This window comes from Drosophila biarmipes, chromosome 2L, assembly GCF_025231255.1.
Source record: "Drosophila biarmipes strain raj3 chromosome 2L, RU_DBia_V1.1, whole genome shotgun sequence".
In the NCBI taxonomy this organism is placed as follows: Eukaryota; Metazoa; Arthropoda; class Insecta; order Diptera; family Drosophilidae; genus Drosophila; species Drosophila biarmipes.
Genome location: NC_066612.1, coordinates 7,383,149 through 7,400,175, shown reverse-complemented (window position 1 = coordinate 7,400,175; position 17,027 = coordinate 7,383,149). Strand labels below are relative to the sequence as shown.

The following is a 17,027-nucleotide window of genomic DNA, read 5'->3' as shown; positions in this document are numbered from 1 at the left end:
TTTCTCATTGAGAAGCCGTTACTGCGCAGCTGAAAACTGAACTTCGATTCGTCTAATTGTAACTGATGATGATTCCTGTAAGTGCCAAATTGACACATTTCGATGATTTGATTCCCCATTTTTCCACAAATATCTGCCATTACGACAGCAATTCGTTTTCCAGGTCAGTGGACTCAGCCCCTCCCTTTGCAAAAGCCCCCATTCATCCAATTTTCCGTTGGTTTTCAAACCAAAGACGTTTTTTATTTAATCGTAAATCAGTTGCTTGTAAATAAATATATTTTCAAATTAAGCTCGCGCTCAGAACTTAAGGCGTAAATCAAAGGCCAAATATTCAGGGACCCAAAAAGTGTAAGGGAAAGTATATCATATTATAGTTAATTGAGTGTTCATTTTTATATATATATATATTTTTCTGTATTGTATTGTATACACACACACATATACGTTATTAATGCATTTTAAATACTCCTCCTCTGTATAAGTAATATAATTTATTTTCCTCTCATATTCCATAGTACAATATGTATGTATATTTGATTATTACCAAAAAACAGTCAGACAATTTCATTCAAATTAAAGATACGCCTCTCCGTCGACGGCATAGAATATTTAAAATATTTATGCTCCTGAGCCACTATTTAATTTCGACAAATAGTTTGCATATTGTATACACATAGTTATATATATTTTACCATATATTTAGCTGCGGATATTCATTAGGTAAATACGATTAAAATTCTCATCCGTTGTCAGATCGTTTGTCCCCAAGTCGGCGCGCGTCTATATAAAAGTGTAGCTTTTAATGGGGTGGCTTTAAAAATGTTTTTAGTTTCAAATTAAAGCGGTTAGGAGGACCATTGTCGCTTCTGAGCTCGATTAAGGTTGATAACTAGCCGATTCTGGCGATTGTTGCCATAGATATTTTTGTATATATATATATATTTGAACGTTCTCCACTCATTTTTTTTGTACTAGTCGGGAAGCCTCTAGTTCGATAAGTATTACACAAGTAGATACAGATAGTTGCGGTTTCTCTGGATTTCGGTAGTTGTACATTTAGTTGCCATAGACATCGATTTCTTACAGGGATTAAGTGGCATAGATTCGGTTTCGTTCCATTTCGGCTAGGCTAAGTTGAGATTTCGTGAGAGAAAATCGCCGAACCCTGTTCGGCGTCCTAAAAACATCGATTTGATTATGTTCTTGACATACAATATATATTAATGTTCATATGCATGTAACAATAATTTAATTCTTGTTAGTTGGTTTTAAAATTGAAGTTCTACACAAAAATTGCACACGAGTTGACCTTGACACTATCTCAATACGATAATTGAATTAGAAATGTTGTATTTTTTTTGGGTTTCTTAGTGTTTTCTGGATTATGTCATGTTCAATGTTCAAAGAAACGGGAAATACTCTCCGTGGGGGCCTGTGGCTATCATTAAATACTATATACGTAGACTATCGATGCGCCGGGATCTTTAGAAGTACTTCTCCCCATTATAGCTGGCTCCACGCTCGGCCACGGGTTCGTTCATGAACTGGCTTTGGCTCACCGAGCGCTTCTTCTTGGCCACCATATATCGCTGTTTTGAGGAACCATAACCTGGTGAAATATTATAATGTTTTATGTTTATATTAATTTGGCCCTATATGAGTCTAAACTCACGGCTATTGACTCCGCTGTACTTGTGCTGGCGCGGCACGTACTCGTATTTGGGCATCACCTGGTTCTGGTTCTGGTTGTCCAAGCCGTAGTAGTCCACCAGCGGGGCTTGCGCCTGTACGGGCACATCCACCCAACTGCCCGCCGGCACATAGTCCAGGTCGGCGTCGGAGGCGATCATGGGCACCGCCACGGAGTTCTCCACATCGCTCTCCTTGCGCGCCCGTTCTCCGGCCTCCACCAGGGCGACCAGGGCCAGCATATCAGCCGGGTTCAGCTGGGTGTCCCGTTTCAGTCTTAAAATTTAAGAAAATATTTCAGAATATTTAAAAATTTTAGGAAAATTATTATGGTTTTTATTCGTCCATAGTTTGTTAGTCTAAAAAAATATTTGAAATTTAAACACTCTCCAACTGTTTTATAATGTAGTAATAATGCATTTAATACGGCCATATATATAAATATATTACACTGCTTTTAACTGTTTTTTATATTTGAGTAATAATTCTGCATTTAATTTCGAATTTTAGTTTTTTTCTATTACCAGTTAGCAGAAAACTGACTCAAATACCTAAGTGTAATCTTAAAATCACTGAAAATATTACTCATACGCCGTGTTGCCCTTCTTTAATCATTATATAATGTAGTTTTATTCTTCCCCTAATATTTAACTTACCGCATATCATTGAAGCGTCGGTATTTGTTGAGGTTGATATTTTCGCTATTATAGCCACTTCCACTTGAAAGACCACTCGCTCCATTTCCCCCAGCGCTGCCCAAGTTGTAGTAGATGCCGCGCTTGTTCCGGTCATCCAAGTTGTAGTTCCGGTTGGCATAGGTCATCGGAACTGAGAGGGGAATGCTCTCCAGGTAGGCCTCGGCATTCAGCAGATTCTGCAGATTGTCGTACGCCTTGTTTCGCGCACTGGATCCACTTACTAAAGGACATTATTTAAAAGCAAAATATTTAGATTTTCTTGAAACTAAGGCTTGGTTTGAGTTAATGGAGGTTATAAAGACTACGAATGATTAAATGTAGAGTCATCATGCTGTTAAGAGACATTATAAAGCTAGTATTTAGTATAAAATGCAAATTTTAAATAAAAATGAAGCCTTTTAAAAACAAGAGTTTAAATACTTCGTAAAAATGCTCTTCGAATGCTGTTTAACATCTGTGGGCCTAAAGTACCCATAATTGAGTTTGACCCACCTCTTCGCTCGGGCACGTAGTCATCGATTTCCTGGAGGTCGCGTTCGCCATAGTTGACCGGAACGGCGGCCTCGTAGTCATCCGACCAGACGCCACTCGGCACATCGCTGCCGTAGTCGTTGGAGGCCAGCGGCGAGTACGGGTTGTACTCGTAGTTGATGCCCCGCTTGCGCATCGTGGAGCTGGCCACCGCCTCCTCCAGGGCAGTTGGCTCCTCCTGCAGCTGCTGCTGGCTATTCTGTGCAGCGGCGGCCACGGCGGCCAGGATCTCATCGTTGGAGGGCAGGGCATAGGTGCCGGATGGCACCTGTTGCGCCGCGCTGGTGGCGATCGGAATGGGATTGTTCCGGGCCGAGGGAGCATTGCTAAAGGAAGCGGGCACAATTTCCGGACTCGACTTCTTGTCCGCCGAGGGCACGGCGTTTGCAGTCGCCTCCTCGGAGCGTTTCGCTAATGGAGAATCGAAGCAGAGAACGGCAGGGTAACACAAATTGGAATTGAAATTTCCCATTGCCCGCTCCGGGGCACTCCAATGTTCCATTTCCCATTTCCCCCGGGGCTGATTCAATAAATTCGCAACCCCCGCAGCCAAGTGACCGCAAAACCAATTAGCCGCCGTCCGCCAAACGAGTACCATAATTGTTTTATACACTCGAGCATATTTCTCGGTCTGAGCTAATTGCTTTTAGCGCCCTGACAGCCGGGCTTATATTTATGTTTATGCTTGTACACGTCCCATATATATACGGCCAATGTAATCCCCAAGGACACCCCGTGCAGTTGGGTCCGCGTCCGGGTCCGGATCCGGGTCCTAAGCTAATCCTAATCATTTGGCTCGAATGACATCGAATCGAAAAGGGGTTCCGCTAATTGGCCTGGTTTTTAATATCTCGCATCGGTTGATAGTAATAATCAAGCGCTGGCTGCCGCCAATTAAGTAATAGTTAACACTTGACATGAGCCCTCCACATGAGCGGTTTTTCCAGCTCCAAAGCCAATCCCGAGTTCAGGCGGAGCAGCCACCTGATTCGTGACAGAAAAAACTCGTTAGGCTCCCCACCAGCGGATTTTGTTTTATCGTTTGCCAGGGTTCCGACAAAGTATATATAACACATCTAGGGGGCTTTTTCTATGGCTTATCTTTGCCAAAAAACACCTCTTACAGAGGTAGAAAAGTAGTAACGATTGCACATGTAACGCCCAAAAGTTCAGTTATCAACTTTTGTGACGAAAAATTATTTTACTTTCGACAAAATAAATAAACTATCTAAAACTTACTTATTCGTCCCGCTTTAGAAAAATATTTAGGCTTCAAGCCCCACGGACACTTTCTTTTGCAAGGTGACGAATGAATACATTTCAGATTGTGTATTTATTAAGTCGATGCAAAAGAAGTACCCCAATACCATGACTGGGAGTCGTCTCCATATGGCTCGGCTATTGAAAAAACCAGAGCACACGGTTCTGACCCCGAGTCTTAGCTGAACGCCACCTAAAATTAGGCTCTGTAGCGTCATTACCAGTCGGCACCCTCGAGGAGGGTTCAGTATGGGGATTTTTGCCGACCAAAAAATTTGTAAGTATTGTATGCAATACTTTGAATACGCCCAGAAAAAAATCTCCTCATTTTAGCCACTGACCTTAGGATAGGGATCAATGGAGTACAGATCCTAAAACCATTACTCCTTATATTAAAGTCAATGAATAAAAATCAAGGGCATTTTTTCTGAGTATATAAACTTTCTAGTTTCTTCTAACTAGAGATTAAAGAAAACTAAAAATTTGATTACAAATTAAATTTTAAGTATAGAGTTATTGAGGTTCCTCAACTTTTGACGTACGACAATTGCTGTAAAAAGTACCTATTGAAAGTTACTTTTAAAAAAAATGGCCACATTTACCAGTTCAAAACCTTGCCTGAGCATTGAACTTTTTTGTGCACATCCAAACTCTATTTGACGGTCCTGGAAATTTGTCTTTTATGATATATATATACATTTTCTTAATTTTTTTGGAAGGAAAATGTATTTATTTAGTAAATCGTATAATACATTTTCGTCACAAAAGTTGATTGTAGGTGCGCCAGTCACTAGATTTTTATTTCTGCGGCTATATAGCAGTCGCCTTCGCACACTCTCATTGTGCGCTTCGTCACTATTTAGATATCATTGCCACTCCTCTTGATAAAAAATATATCCCTGCTCTCAATTATCTTGTATAAAAGCTCCATCTCAATGGAGTTCTTGTGCGCTGGGTCACTACGTGAACTACCGTCTACATTGACGGAGCTTTGATACTCGATTATTGAGAACAGAGATATCATTTATGGAGTGGAAAGGGCATGATACCGAAATAGCTATGATTTATACGACCCCAATGATTAATGTGTGATTAGCTTGTGCCAATTGAAAGGGCCGTGTGGTATAGCTGGCTATCAGGAAATGATAAGCCATAAAATGACATGCGGTTTGGATCAAATGGTGAAAGAACATTTCGATATCTCTAACATATTTCCCTTTTGGAAATATTTTATTTGCATTATATACGTCATTGTTAACTCGCTGGTGAAAAACATCAAAACCAGATTTGTAGTAAAAAGTACCTAGCATAGAAGTCTACAAGAGGTGTCTTTAGACAGCGAGCAATAAAATAAGTATATAATACTCAAAATGCAGGGGTAAAGGACTTATAGCACGAAAGCCATTCCTTTAGATAACAAGTTCTTCGTTTCAAAGTGATGATGCAAATGTTGCCTTGAAATATAATTTCCTTCCAAGAAGCATTGCGCACCTTTCTCTGAAATTCTATCTGGGTTGTAAAAAGTACATATTTTAAGGCGACAACACAATTTATGGATTGCATGTAACCCAGTTCGCAATGCCCCAGGGTCCCCGGGTCAGCCCGGAGAATTCCCGAAACCCTCTGGCTAAATGATTCCTGGAATTCAAGTCATTTAGTGCCAACAATGCGCGTGTCTCGCGTTTATTTCCACCCACGCCTTTGCCGTTAAATATGCTTTTTATATGTGTGGCAAATGTCCTGCTCTCGGTTGTCCATCACTCTGGGTGGAATGAAAATGGGTGGCACTTTGGTACTTGTATAAATAAATAAATAATAAAAAAAGAAAGAGCCAGGCTCTGACGTCTGCTGACGTCGTCCTCGGCGCTCTTTTTTTTTTATTATTTTCCCCCCCACACAAGTGTTCACTGAACTGTAAAAGTATCAACAAGTTGTTTGCTCCCCGCATACACACATACATGCGCAGAGATTAGGGGTGCTGGTGGGCGGTGGGCGTGGGTGGAGTGGGTGGCAGGCCCCCGCCCCAGTAGGGTGGTTCCTTAGCCAGCAGCTGTTCGAAAAGTCGGGCCACCACAGACAACACGACATGAACATGAACACAATTAACGCCATGGCTAAATCCTTGGGCGTTTTCCTTTTATTTCTCTGCCCCGCTCTCGACAAACAGAAATAACTTAATAACCACGGCATATGGAAACATTTTCTGAAACGCATTGGGAGCCTGTGGTTTTTCGGGATTGGAATGGCATTAAGCTGCGAGATCCTTGCCTGAATATTTCATAACCCCGTGCATGTTGGCGGCGGGTGACAGGAACGGCCACTAGCCATCGCTTTCATAAATATTTAATGTGCACACTTGACTGCCAGCGCTGCTGGTGCGTAATTTTCAGCGCTAGGGTGGACCCTGTTTTCACTTTGCATTTTGAAGAGTGTCAAGAGTCCCAACAGCTGGACACTTGAAGGCTGAGTCTGTTTGCCTTTGTCATCAAGCTGTCATATGTAATTTAATAATCGAGAGGGGGAGGTGACCCGAGACCTCTACCCACGCGGGGGACTTAATAAATCTATTTAGGCCAAAGTGTTGTGGGGGCGAATTCTATTAGGGCCTTCTCCAGGGACAATTAGTTTGGGGCATATTATGAAAAGCGTGAGGGGCCTTCTTGGTTGATTCAAATGTCAGCCGAAATTGATCCTAAAGACCTTTGAACAATCATGTATTTCCCTGGAGATTTTTTAGGATCTTGTAAGATTAGAAAGATTAGCTTTATAGACGAAGCTTTTTCCAAACTCTGGGGCATGCCGGCCTGTACTTCATAAAATCTTGGTTTAAACACAGCGCCAACGCACAAAGAAGAGCGAAAAGGATTTACTGTACATACATGTTTTATGTATTACCCAAAAATCAACAGAAGTGAAATCACTTTTATGGCTCGAAAGGCTTAACAAGCAAGCAAAGCTATAACCAGTTGGGAATTATAACGTCGCCATATTAGTAAACTTCGAAACGCTGATCAAGTCCTTAGTGTGTTGTTGGACTATGTTCCGTTTTGGATCTCTATCAGAGTTCCCATTGCAGACAATGCAAACTAATTATTATAAGAAAACTCAGTTTTTTAATAAAAGTTTTTTGAAAAAACTTGTTTCTGTTGTATATATTTGATTGTTGAAACATTTAAAACCAAACTAGGTTGAAGATTTTCCACTTAAACCTTTCAAGGCTTTTAAGCAATTTCAGAAGATGCCTAAATTGTCGCAATACCTTAATAAAACATATCAAGGCATACTTTTAGGCTTCTTTTAAAACGTATTCAAGCCTCTAGAGATTTCAGCGACAACCTGTAGTAGGTTTTTTTAGGTTTCAGAAAATCAATGTGAGTTTCTTGGTCACTTACGTGTATGTCACAGAAATTCCTTCGTGCGAAATTCTGCGGAAACTGGTGCTTACGTGCATTTCCCACGAATTTCACACGAAGAGATTTCCAGGACACCCCGTCTATAATATTATTAGATCATGGCTATTTGATTCTACATCTATAATTTTTGCCATAAATTACATTGTCTTAAACTTTTAGCTTTCGCTGGAAAGTGTCCACCCCAATTTAATTTATACTTTTTTTTGTGGCGCTCCTGCTTTTGACATTTTGATGTGGCTGCCGTGGGCTTTGGGCGATTGACATTTGACCAAAGCCCCGCTGCTATTTTGGCCTTACTTTGTGCGGTTTGGGCCGCTAACGAACGTGTTGCATTCGCCTGTATATGTATGGAGGGAGTTGGGATCGAAAAGGCTTAACAGCTTGAGCTGGCTGCCTACTTAAAGGCTGAAACCTGCGGTGAAAGTGGGCGGTGGGTGGCACTTTCTGCCAAGATGTGGTGAGTGTTGAACGGCGATGCTAGGCGAAAGGCGCCAGGCAAGCAGAAAATACTAAAAGCGCAGAAGGGGCTGAAAACTTTCGCCCAACTCGCTTTCTAAAAATAGAAATGAAATCGCGCGCACGTACGCACACTTTAACAGGCGCACACACACACTGTACGTGTGTTTGCTGCATACGTGTGTGTGGAGGCTGGCCGCCATTTTGTACGGCGAACGCCTACGCGATGTTTAACTGCGCTGTAGGTTCCTATATGCTTGTGTTGGTAAGCTCTTAGCCACATACATATGTAAGTGCACTGAGAGAAATGTTCGACTTCTAGTTAAAAAAAAAAAACTCGAAAACCCAATAAGATTTGTGGCACATAAATGGGTTTCGGTTTAGTCAACGCATTTAACCCTTTTAAAAGAGGAATGTTATTTTTCTATATTAAGATGTATTCAGTTTAAAATGCTATATGCTTTATTAACACAGAATTAAAAAATGTTTAAATTTTAATATGGTTATTTGTTGTTTTCATTTAGCAATAAATTGCATAGATAGTTTTGATGTGAGTAGAAAGTATAAATATTAAAAACATTTCCCTATTGTACCAAAATAAATAGTAGTAGATATATTAAAATGGAAATTTTGTCAAGTGCTTAATATCTAAAATATCATATCAGATCATATTGCATACTTTTTGGAGTTTTAACTGTAAAGTATGTATTTAAATAAAAAATTGTTTTAATAAATTGTAAATAGGCAGTGTATACAAATATTATGTGAAAGGTTTAATAATGCTGTCACCTTTAAACTTATTTTAAATATTTATCTTATCAAGCTAATAGTCCGTTTTTTGCCGTGTAGGGAAAGTAATGATTCACTAAGCCAGTGTAAGAACAACTACCGCAGGATGGAAATTTGTGAAATCGTGCAAAAGGGATGGGGGTGGGTGGTTTAGGGGAGCAGGACAGGACAGCGACGTCGCTTTGGAAGGCGACAGCTGTCGTCCTGGTGCAAAACACCTACGCAATTTCCTGGCAAAAACGGCAAACGGCAAATGGGAAATGGAAAATGCTAAATGAGCTGAGCCCCGAGATGGAGCCACTCGAGCGGATATTCGGTGCCCAGACCCAGGGCCTCCGAAAAATCAGCAGCCCGCCCACGCAGCATTCGCCTGGGGGCGAGAGTTTTTCAAAAAGGAAAACTCGAAATTTCCCAATGACCTTTAGCATTAAGCTGAGGCGCGAGTGGGCGGCCATTGGGCGTAGCTGCCAGCACCTGAACTTTGGTACTCACCTGCTACCGGCTGTTGCTGCTCCAGCTGCTGGAGCTTATGATTGGCGCTGGTGGAGAGCTCCGTGTCCTGGGCCAGGACGGAGGCAGGCACCGCCCAGATCAGCGGGCTCAGGCACAGGATCAGTGCCGGAATTACCAGCAATCTGCTCCTGGGCAACGAGCTGTGTTTCATATTTACGGATATTTTCTCTTGTGGGCTACTGAACGGCGTTCCGAATAGGATGCGGATGTGGATTTGGCTGGAGGTGGGAGGTCCACTTCGACTCCTGGTCCGACGGTTCTTCTTGCTCTTCCAGTGGTCTGCGCACTTCGACTGTTCTGAATGAACTGACGTCCCAGCGACGCAGTGCAACAGTTTTTAACGTACTGGCCCCGAATCCGTGCCGTTGGCCGTTGCCTTGCAGACCCAGTACACAGTACCCAGCGCCACCCAAGTCCGCCTCCACCCACCCAGCACTTTCCGTCCGGTCTGCACACAACCTACGTCACTCTCATTGATAAAGAATCGCAGGCCTCAGAGGAGCCTGCTTACGTACTTCCCTGGCCAGGCAGCTCGTTAATCCTCCACTGCGCCGGCGTCGGGTCTGCAAAGTGCTGCGTTACTGCCTGGTCGTATCTGTGTGCTGCCATGGTGTTGGGTATGGCCCTATGACACTGGTTGTTATGTAAAATAGGAACTGGGTATACTATAAGTAATAAACATTTTTAATATTTGGTAATTTCTCGTTACCTTTAATTTATTTACGTATAATTTACAAATTTCAGACAGTTAACTATTTGTGATCTAGGTTTAATTTCGCTTATATTGTATGAACGGCCCCTTTGTATAGAAGCCATTAATACAAAAAAAAAGGCGTTGTTTAGTCTTATTTTACGCTGGACTTGCAAAAGGTAAGAATTTACATACATGCATATCAGTAATCGAAATGCTAAATCATCAAATGTTCACTATATTCCATACCTTTCGAAGTCTCTTCTCAGAAGCTTGCTTTCAGTTTAAGAAGGGTCTTCGTATTATAAGGCCACAAGTGCGGAAAATGATAACGAAAAGTTTCCTGTTCATCGCTATCACATTGATAGGGTTTTCCCTTGAGTCACCTGTTGATCGAAACGGAGATGGAAGTCCCATGACGATGAAGGGCTGTTGTTGAGCCTGGGCACCTTTGTGGAGTACAGCGGTCGGGCATCGATAGCCTTTGAAGAGAGCACCTTATATGCCAGCTTCAACTTGGAGTCACTTTTTCCGGCCATGAAGGTCTTCAAAAAAGTCTATAAAGCTCTACGGGATAGTTGTGAAACAAGTCCCAGGCTTTGCCCAGATATTCTCGACCTTATCAAGTTTGCGGACTCTATTCTAAGAGATGGCCTGATTGACACACATGACCCTCTGGTTTTTAGGGTCAAAAGGTTTCCTCTCGGCAGAAATGACATGGCCAACCAGATGATAAATAAATCCTCCTCCATAGACAGCACAATGAACCTGCAAATGGGAATAGTAGAACTCGATGTTGACTCTCCAGACTTTGCAGCCACAGATAGCCCAGACTGGTTTATTGAAAGAATGAAAAATCATCTTAATATTTTGGGAAACCAATTAAAAAAGTCGCAGGATGCCATATTGGAAGCAGTGATTTCCGCCCATCAGGGTCAACTTAATCCTTTTATCCTCTCCATAAGGCAGTTGGAATCGAAGATGCTTGAAATGCAGGCCCATCTACCGCAAGGACGTCGTCTGCCCTTCGATCAATCCACAATCTCCGATATTTACCGCGTCGCTTCCGTGATACCTCAGCAGTTGGACAACCATTTGGTCTTTCAAATCTCAGTGCCCCTGATCGATGTGGAGCAGTTTAATGTCTATCGATTGACACCCATTCCGCGGGTGGTTAATGGCAAAATCCAACTGGTGGACACCGAAACACCGTATCTGGGCATCAACGACCACCTCGACAGGTATTTCCCCCTTCAAAACCTAGACGACTGCACTGAGCTGGCCGGTGAGAGGTTGGTCTGTAAGTACAATCAAATAACTTATGGAAAGGGAGATGACGGCTATGCCTGTTCCCTGGCGGCTATACGGAATCAGTCCTTCCAAGACTGCCCTTTCCGTCAGCTGGAGAGGAGTAGCATGTGGACCCAGCTGGTGGCACCGAATTCGTGGATGGTGGCCCTCACCAAGGAACTGAGTTTGATGGGAGTGTGCTCTGGCGAGAGCCAGGAACTCAGGATAAACGGCAGTGGAATACTCAGCATTCGGGGAGACTGCATCGTCCGGAGTTCGGCGGTCACTCTGCAAGGGGAACGCCAGAAAAGAGTTCCCCTAAAAAGGGGATATGCATCTTTGCAGCTGACCAACACGGCCTCCCAGGAAATTGGCATCATGGACTCGTTTAATCACCTTCTTGAGATCGCCACACGACTGAAGGTGTATCAGGAAAAACTCGATGGAGTCGCGGATTATCCAATGACCGTCGTCGTCGTTTGTCCCTTAGTTGTGCTGATCGCGCTAATTATTTCGCTTAGCTGGTTGTATCTCAACCACCGTAGAAGACAACTCCCAGGGGCAAAAGATCCAATCACCGATATCGAAGGTCTCGAAGACACCAAAAATGCAGCTACAACCAGTAATCTTCCCCTGCTGGAAAAACAAGAAACTTAGGAGATTTCAGGTCTTCAAAGCCAATCTTAATTCATTTAATAATTTGTATTAATTAAACTTGTTAACCGGGCTAACTTTCTTTCTTTTTAAATCGTTTAAGAAAAATACACTTTATCTAAAACAATGACTATTAAGAAAAGAAGTAAAAATCTAATCAGATGAAAGCCTTTAAAATGTGCTGGGGTCTGCATTTATCTCAACCGCCCTTCAGAGGATGCTGGATCAGCTAAAATATTTAGTTCATTCAAAAGCAAGCTGGAGATTCCTTTCAGTGAGCAAAGAGCTTTTAATGCGATCGGTTTAGAGCAATGACGTCCAGAATGAAGAGTTATTTTATATTTCTAATTTTTTGCTATAGATCCACGAATCGATGGAAGGGAGGCCCTTCCAATTCAATAATAATCTCGGAGCATTCATTAAGTACAGAGGGCAGGTTGAACCCAAAAATCGCGATCTAAAGATTCGTATACTCCATGATTACCAAGCGATTGAAAAAGATTTTATATTTTTGCTTATTTTTGTTTATGGAATAATCCCAGATCTGACAGAATACCGCAACACCATACAAAATTTGGATACTGTTGATTTGAAGTAAGTTTAATTCAGCAATCTCCTTATTAACTCAAGTCGTATTTTATTAGTAACGAAGAACTAGTACCGCAATTTATTTCATCTTTTTCGACACCATACACGACTGTGCTAAAAAAATGACGTAATGTATTAAACAGTCAGAAAATAGAAATACCACAAAATGCTTCAACTATCTGAAATCGTGTCGTTTTTGCCTCGGATTTGGACTGGCAACAGAGAATACTTAGCCGCGAAGTGGACTGCGCCCGCAATAACACCATTGCGCCATCATTGGAAACCATTAAAATTAAGGAGAACTTTCTCGTTGGCAAGAGATACACAATTTCCGATTTCATTCGTACTGCCTCGGTAACAGTTGGAAAAAGTGATGAGTTTATTGTCTTTGAATACACAATGCCAGACACCTGGGATGAGAAATTTAACTTATACCATTTGACGCCCATTCCTAAAGTGCATATAAACGGCCCTATCGAGATTTTTTTTGAATTAAATATGTATTTTAACCTACATTTTGATGACTGTTTAAAAATGAATAGTAAAATTTTCGTTTGCGAACCCAATGGTATATTTAGAATCAGTAAAGAGGAAGTGCCTTGTGCCGTGGCTGCGATCCGAAGCCAAACCTCCACAGCCTGCACTTCTCACCTTGTCATGCGGGACTCCATATGGACGGCACTTCTAGCACCAAATTCTTGAATGGCGACTATCAGAGACTCTCTCACTATAAATGTTATCTGCTTCGGTGATGAACAAGTAATAAATATAAGCGGCGCCCTCATTTTAAGATTTCGCAGCGACTGCGAAGTCGAGCATACACATATCCAGGGAAGTCCCCGGAAATGGACGCTTTCGAACCGGTCCTATGCCTACCTGATAGCCACAAACGAAACCGGAGAGAAAGCGGAAACCACTGTGTACCCATACATCACCGGAGCTGTCGTAATTATTTTGGTTCTCCTTGGTACCGCCTATTGGTATTACCATTCGCCACTGGACTCTCGGCTTTCCTTTACCAATCCCATAGAGAAGCCAGGTTTTTAGACCTACTAATTGTGTCGATTATAATACAGTTTTATTTGTTTGGTTTAATTGCAATAAATATTAGTTACTCTCTTCATTTACACGTTGTAAGTCTCAAGGCTTCAGTAAAGGTTTCCTTTCATTGCACTTAGAAATTTATAAAATCTGGGCCAAGGGCAGGGCATGCTGGCGATGTGTTCTGGGACTACGTTCCTCTACTTTCTCCATTTCCGGACTCTGCAACGAGTGCTCTATTTTACAATTGCAGGCCATCGTTTACAATAAGAACTACAATTTGTCAGATACTACAAGGAAAACATTGCCAATTACAAACTAGTTACAGCGCTCTCAGCAGCGCCCGCGTGTGATTGTTTATGAAATAAAGCTTTATGCGGGAAAGGAGGGGAAACAAGAAAAGCATGTTGGGGATGTTCAGTTTATCCTACTTGGCTTTTTCCAGCACCTGCATTATGTGCCTTGAGACAAGGGACGTTGCTTCGGCGGCATTTGGGATAAGAAAGCGATCCATGTCCGTGATAAGCAGGCCGTCGCCATCTGGGAATCCGTACTTGAAGGTGATCAGGTCGCGGTGTCGTTTCTTGGCTGTGATCTTCACGATGCTGGCCAGTGGGCGTCGCACCATTATCTGCGCCTGACCGCGTCCCAGTTCCCGGAGCACAACTAGTTGGCCGGGCGTGATGATCAAGTGACTGTCGTACATGTAGCCGCTCATGTGCACTTCCTGGCACTTGAAGGCGTTGATTATGTCCGCCGTCTTGAAGTACTGGTTCAGATTAACGATTTCCTTGCCATCGCCACCCAGCGGTTGATCATCCCGCTCCTCCGACCCATCCAAGGCGTCGTCGTTCTCATCGTCAATGCTAAAAACAGGCGCCACATTGCGGTATCGCTTTCCATTCCTCTCCTTGGCACTGACATGGCGTTCCTGGGCCGGCGCAGCTGGCACGCCGTTCGAGCCGCTGGCCGAGGCTCCGCCATTAGCACTGGGATTCACTATGATGTCCAGAAGTTTTCCTTTGACCTCCGCAGACTTTGACTTCATGGCGGCGGAGAACTTGCTAAACAGGTCGGTAGAGGAGGGCGCCGAGGTCTTAAGCGACGCTGATTTTGTCTGCAGAAGGAGGTAGGATTTATAAGTGACTTCTATCAAAGTACATTTTTATTTTCTTATCTCACCTGCTGGACGTTGTGCTGCTGGCAGACGAGGCACTTGCGCACATTGTGATCCTCCAGGCAGTCGGCCATGTGGTCGCCAAAGTAGTCGTGGATGGAGGCATAGCCGCCGGTCAGCAGCGAAACGTAGTGGGTGTTCTTCTGCAGGAATGAGGCCACCACCATGTGTGTGTACTGGTCCTCTTCCACGCGACCGCTGCCCATGAAGCACAAATGCTCGCCCCCGGCATTCGAGTTGGCCTCGATGGCCTGTCGCTGGGCGGTCAGGAGGCCCTGGACGGCGGTGGCGAAGGCGACCGGTTCCTGAAGCATCAGGTTGCAGTCCAAGTGGAATGCCGTGGACAGATGACCGGCGTTGTACTGCTCAGCCGGTCGACAGTCCACGAGAAAGAATCGAACTGCATCCGGCACGGGAAATTCTGTGGCCGAGTTTTCAACCAGCTCGTAAACGGAGACGGGCAAGCACAGTGCCTGTGAAACCTTGTTGGCTTCCTCCTGGCTGCGCGGCGTGTCGTTTTGCTTTCCGTACAGCGCTTTTAGGTAGTCTGTCTTAAAAGAAGTCGGTGTCTTCAGGGCATAGTACTGAGCCAGGGAGCAAAAGTCGGGGACATCATCAAATTCCAGGGCACACGGCATAAGGCCCAGGAACTTAATGATCTCCTCTTTGGACGAGCTCCTCATCTGCAGGATCTGCTCCCTTCCGTTGATTAGGATAATCAGCGCGAGGAAAAAGACCATGAAGGGGTCGGCGTTCTGGAAGTACAGGTCCCACATGGCGATGATAACCGACAGGCTGCTGCAGGAGGCGAAAAGCGACTGGAACCAGGTCAGCGAGTACAGGTCGGGTGTGATCTTCTTGGTGTCCAGCAGAGTGCACAGCTCCGGATCGTGGTAGAGCAAGAGCAGCCGGAAAACGTGGAAGACATTGCCCTTGGGTCGACAGCCCTTGGGTATATAGGTGTCCCGGATGGACTCGAACAGGTTGAAGGTATCCGAGCGATTTAGCTTCAAGGCGAAGAGCGGGAGCAGCAGCTCTATCCAGCCGTTATCCGGCTCATACTGTAGATTTCTGTTCTTGCAATAGAACGTGATGATGGACTCCAGGTCGGAGACCACCGAGACCTTGTCCTCCTCGTCGTTGCCCATGCGATCGACGTGCCGCTGGCAATCCTCGCGCAGTTGACTTTGGAAGGGCAGGTCGTAGATCTCGTTGAAGAGCGACATCTGATCCGATTTGTGGCGCACATCCAGGCACACCTGCCACACATCCGGACGCAGGGCCTCCGGCAGGGCTTTTCCCTGGCAAATGCTGTAGATGTCGTTGACATTGCAGTCGTCCAGCAGCGCCGACTCCAACTCAATGATCCTACGGAGAAGAGAATGGAGTTCTAGTCATGTACATATGAAAATAAGGGGGTGAAGGCGACGTCAACGTGTCTAAATAACCAGCTGCTGATAAGACGGAGCACCCCACACTGAACCACTGAGAGCCCCCCAGGTGCTCCGCCCCGCCGACCCTGCTCCGAGCTGCTGACTCAATCACCGAAACAAATGGAGGTCTGTTAGGAGAAAATGGCAAACGTAAAACAGGCCCTGTGACTGATTCATTTACCAACTGGGATGCTGAATCTCCGAGGACAGATTCCCTGACTAACCTTAATTGTTGACGTAGCCCCAACCCAATGTTTATTATTTACCACATATTCTCCTCCATGACTCCGCTTTTGGCCAATTACTTCGTTTCCGTTTACAAACGCTGGCTTAGTGCACTCTCTTCAGCTGGGGATGGCCAGGTAAGTGCATTTTCCTTCTATTTCAGGTGCGAATTATGATTTTTGTGATATTCCAAATTTATTTTGATCGAATTTTGGTTACGTTTTAAGAGACGGGAGGAGGGTACGTTTGTAGGGATGGGAGGACCTTACGTTACCACGGGCACGTTAGAGATGGCAGTGCTTACGCGATTAATTAACGGTTATTATTGTAATTTAAATTGAAGAAATTATTAAATTATATTTTTATTAGTTACATAAAGAAGCAAATTTGAATAAGTTTAATGCTAAGAAGCACTTTAAAACATAAAAATAACTTTAAGCTCAATAGAAATTATGGCATAGAATGCGTTTGAATTAAAAAGCTAATTTCAGCTAGATATATTCAAATACTTCCTTAAATTACTTTCACTAAAAGAAACGACTTTTACCAAATTACTTTCCCTAAAAATATTTTTTA

At 43.6% G+C, this 17,027-nt stretch overlaps 3 protein-coding genes across 4 annotated transcripts; 1 reads left to right on the top strand and 2 right to left on the bottom strand.

Moving 5' to 3' along the window:
• Positions 1-205: 205 nt before the first annotated feature.
• LOC108027815 (uncharacterized) lies at positions 206-10,148 on the bottom strand. 2 transcript variants are annotated; one of them, XM_017099394.3, is made up of 6 exons: positions 10,062-10,148; positions 9,332-10,008; positions 2,883-3,332; positions 2,349-2,610; positions 1,676-1,968; positions 206-1,612 (listed from the first exon to the last, which is right to left on the bottom strand). In XM_017099394.3, the coding sequence occupies exons 2-6, from the start codon at positions 9,501-9,503 to the stop codon at positions 1,488-1,490; spliced, it is 1,302 nt and encodes a 433-aa protein (XP_016954883.1). In that variant the 5' UTR covers positions 9,504-10,008; positions 10,062-10,148; the 3' UTR covers positions 206-1,487. The 2 variants fall into 2 exon arrangements, with proteins under 2 accessions (XP_016954883.1, XP_050741168.1); XM_050885211.1 differs by lacking the exons at positions 9,332-10,008; positions 10,062-10,148 and having other exon boundaries at positions 2,883-4,435.
• Positions 10,149-10,343: 195 nt separating this feature from the next.
• LOC108027814 (uncharacterized) lies at positions 10,344-12,114 on the top strand. The gene is given in 2 exon segments (XM_017099392.3): positions 10,344-10,474; positions 10,477-12,114. Coding segments are annotated over 2 exon segments (1,620 nt in total). The 5' UTR covers positions 10,344-10,368; the 3' UTR covers positions 11,991-12,114.
• A 1,517-nt stretch (positions 12,115-13,631) lies between these two features.
• On the bottom strand, positions 13,632-16,714 carry LOC108027780 (TBC1 domain family member 23). The gene is made up of 3 exons (XM_017099343.3): positions 16,493-16,714; positions 14,799-16,161; positions 13,632-14,733 (listed from the first exon to the last, which is right to left on the bottom strand). The coding sequence occupies exons 1-3, from the start codon at positions 16,507-16,509 to the stop codon at positions 14,044-14,046; spliced, it is 2,070 nt and encodes a 689-aa protein (XP_016954832.1). The 5' UTR covers positions 16,510-16,714; the 3' UTR covers positions 13,632-14,043.
• Between the last annotated feature and the right edge of the window lie 313 nt (positions 16,715-17,027).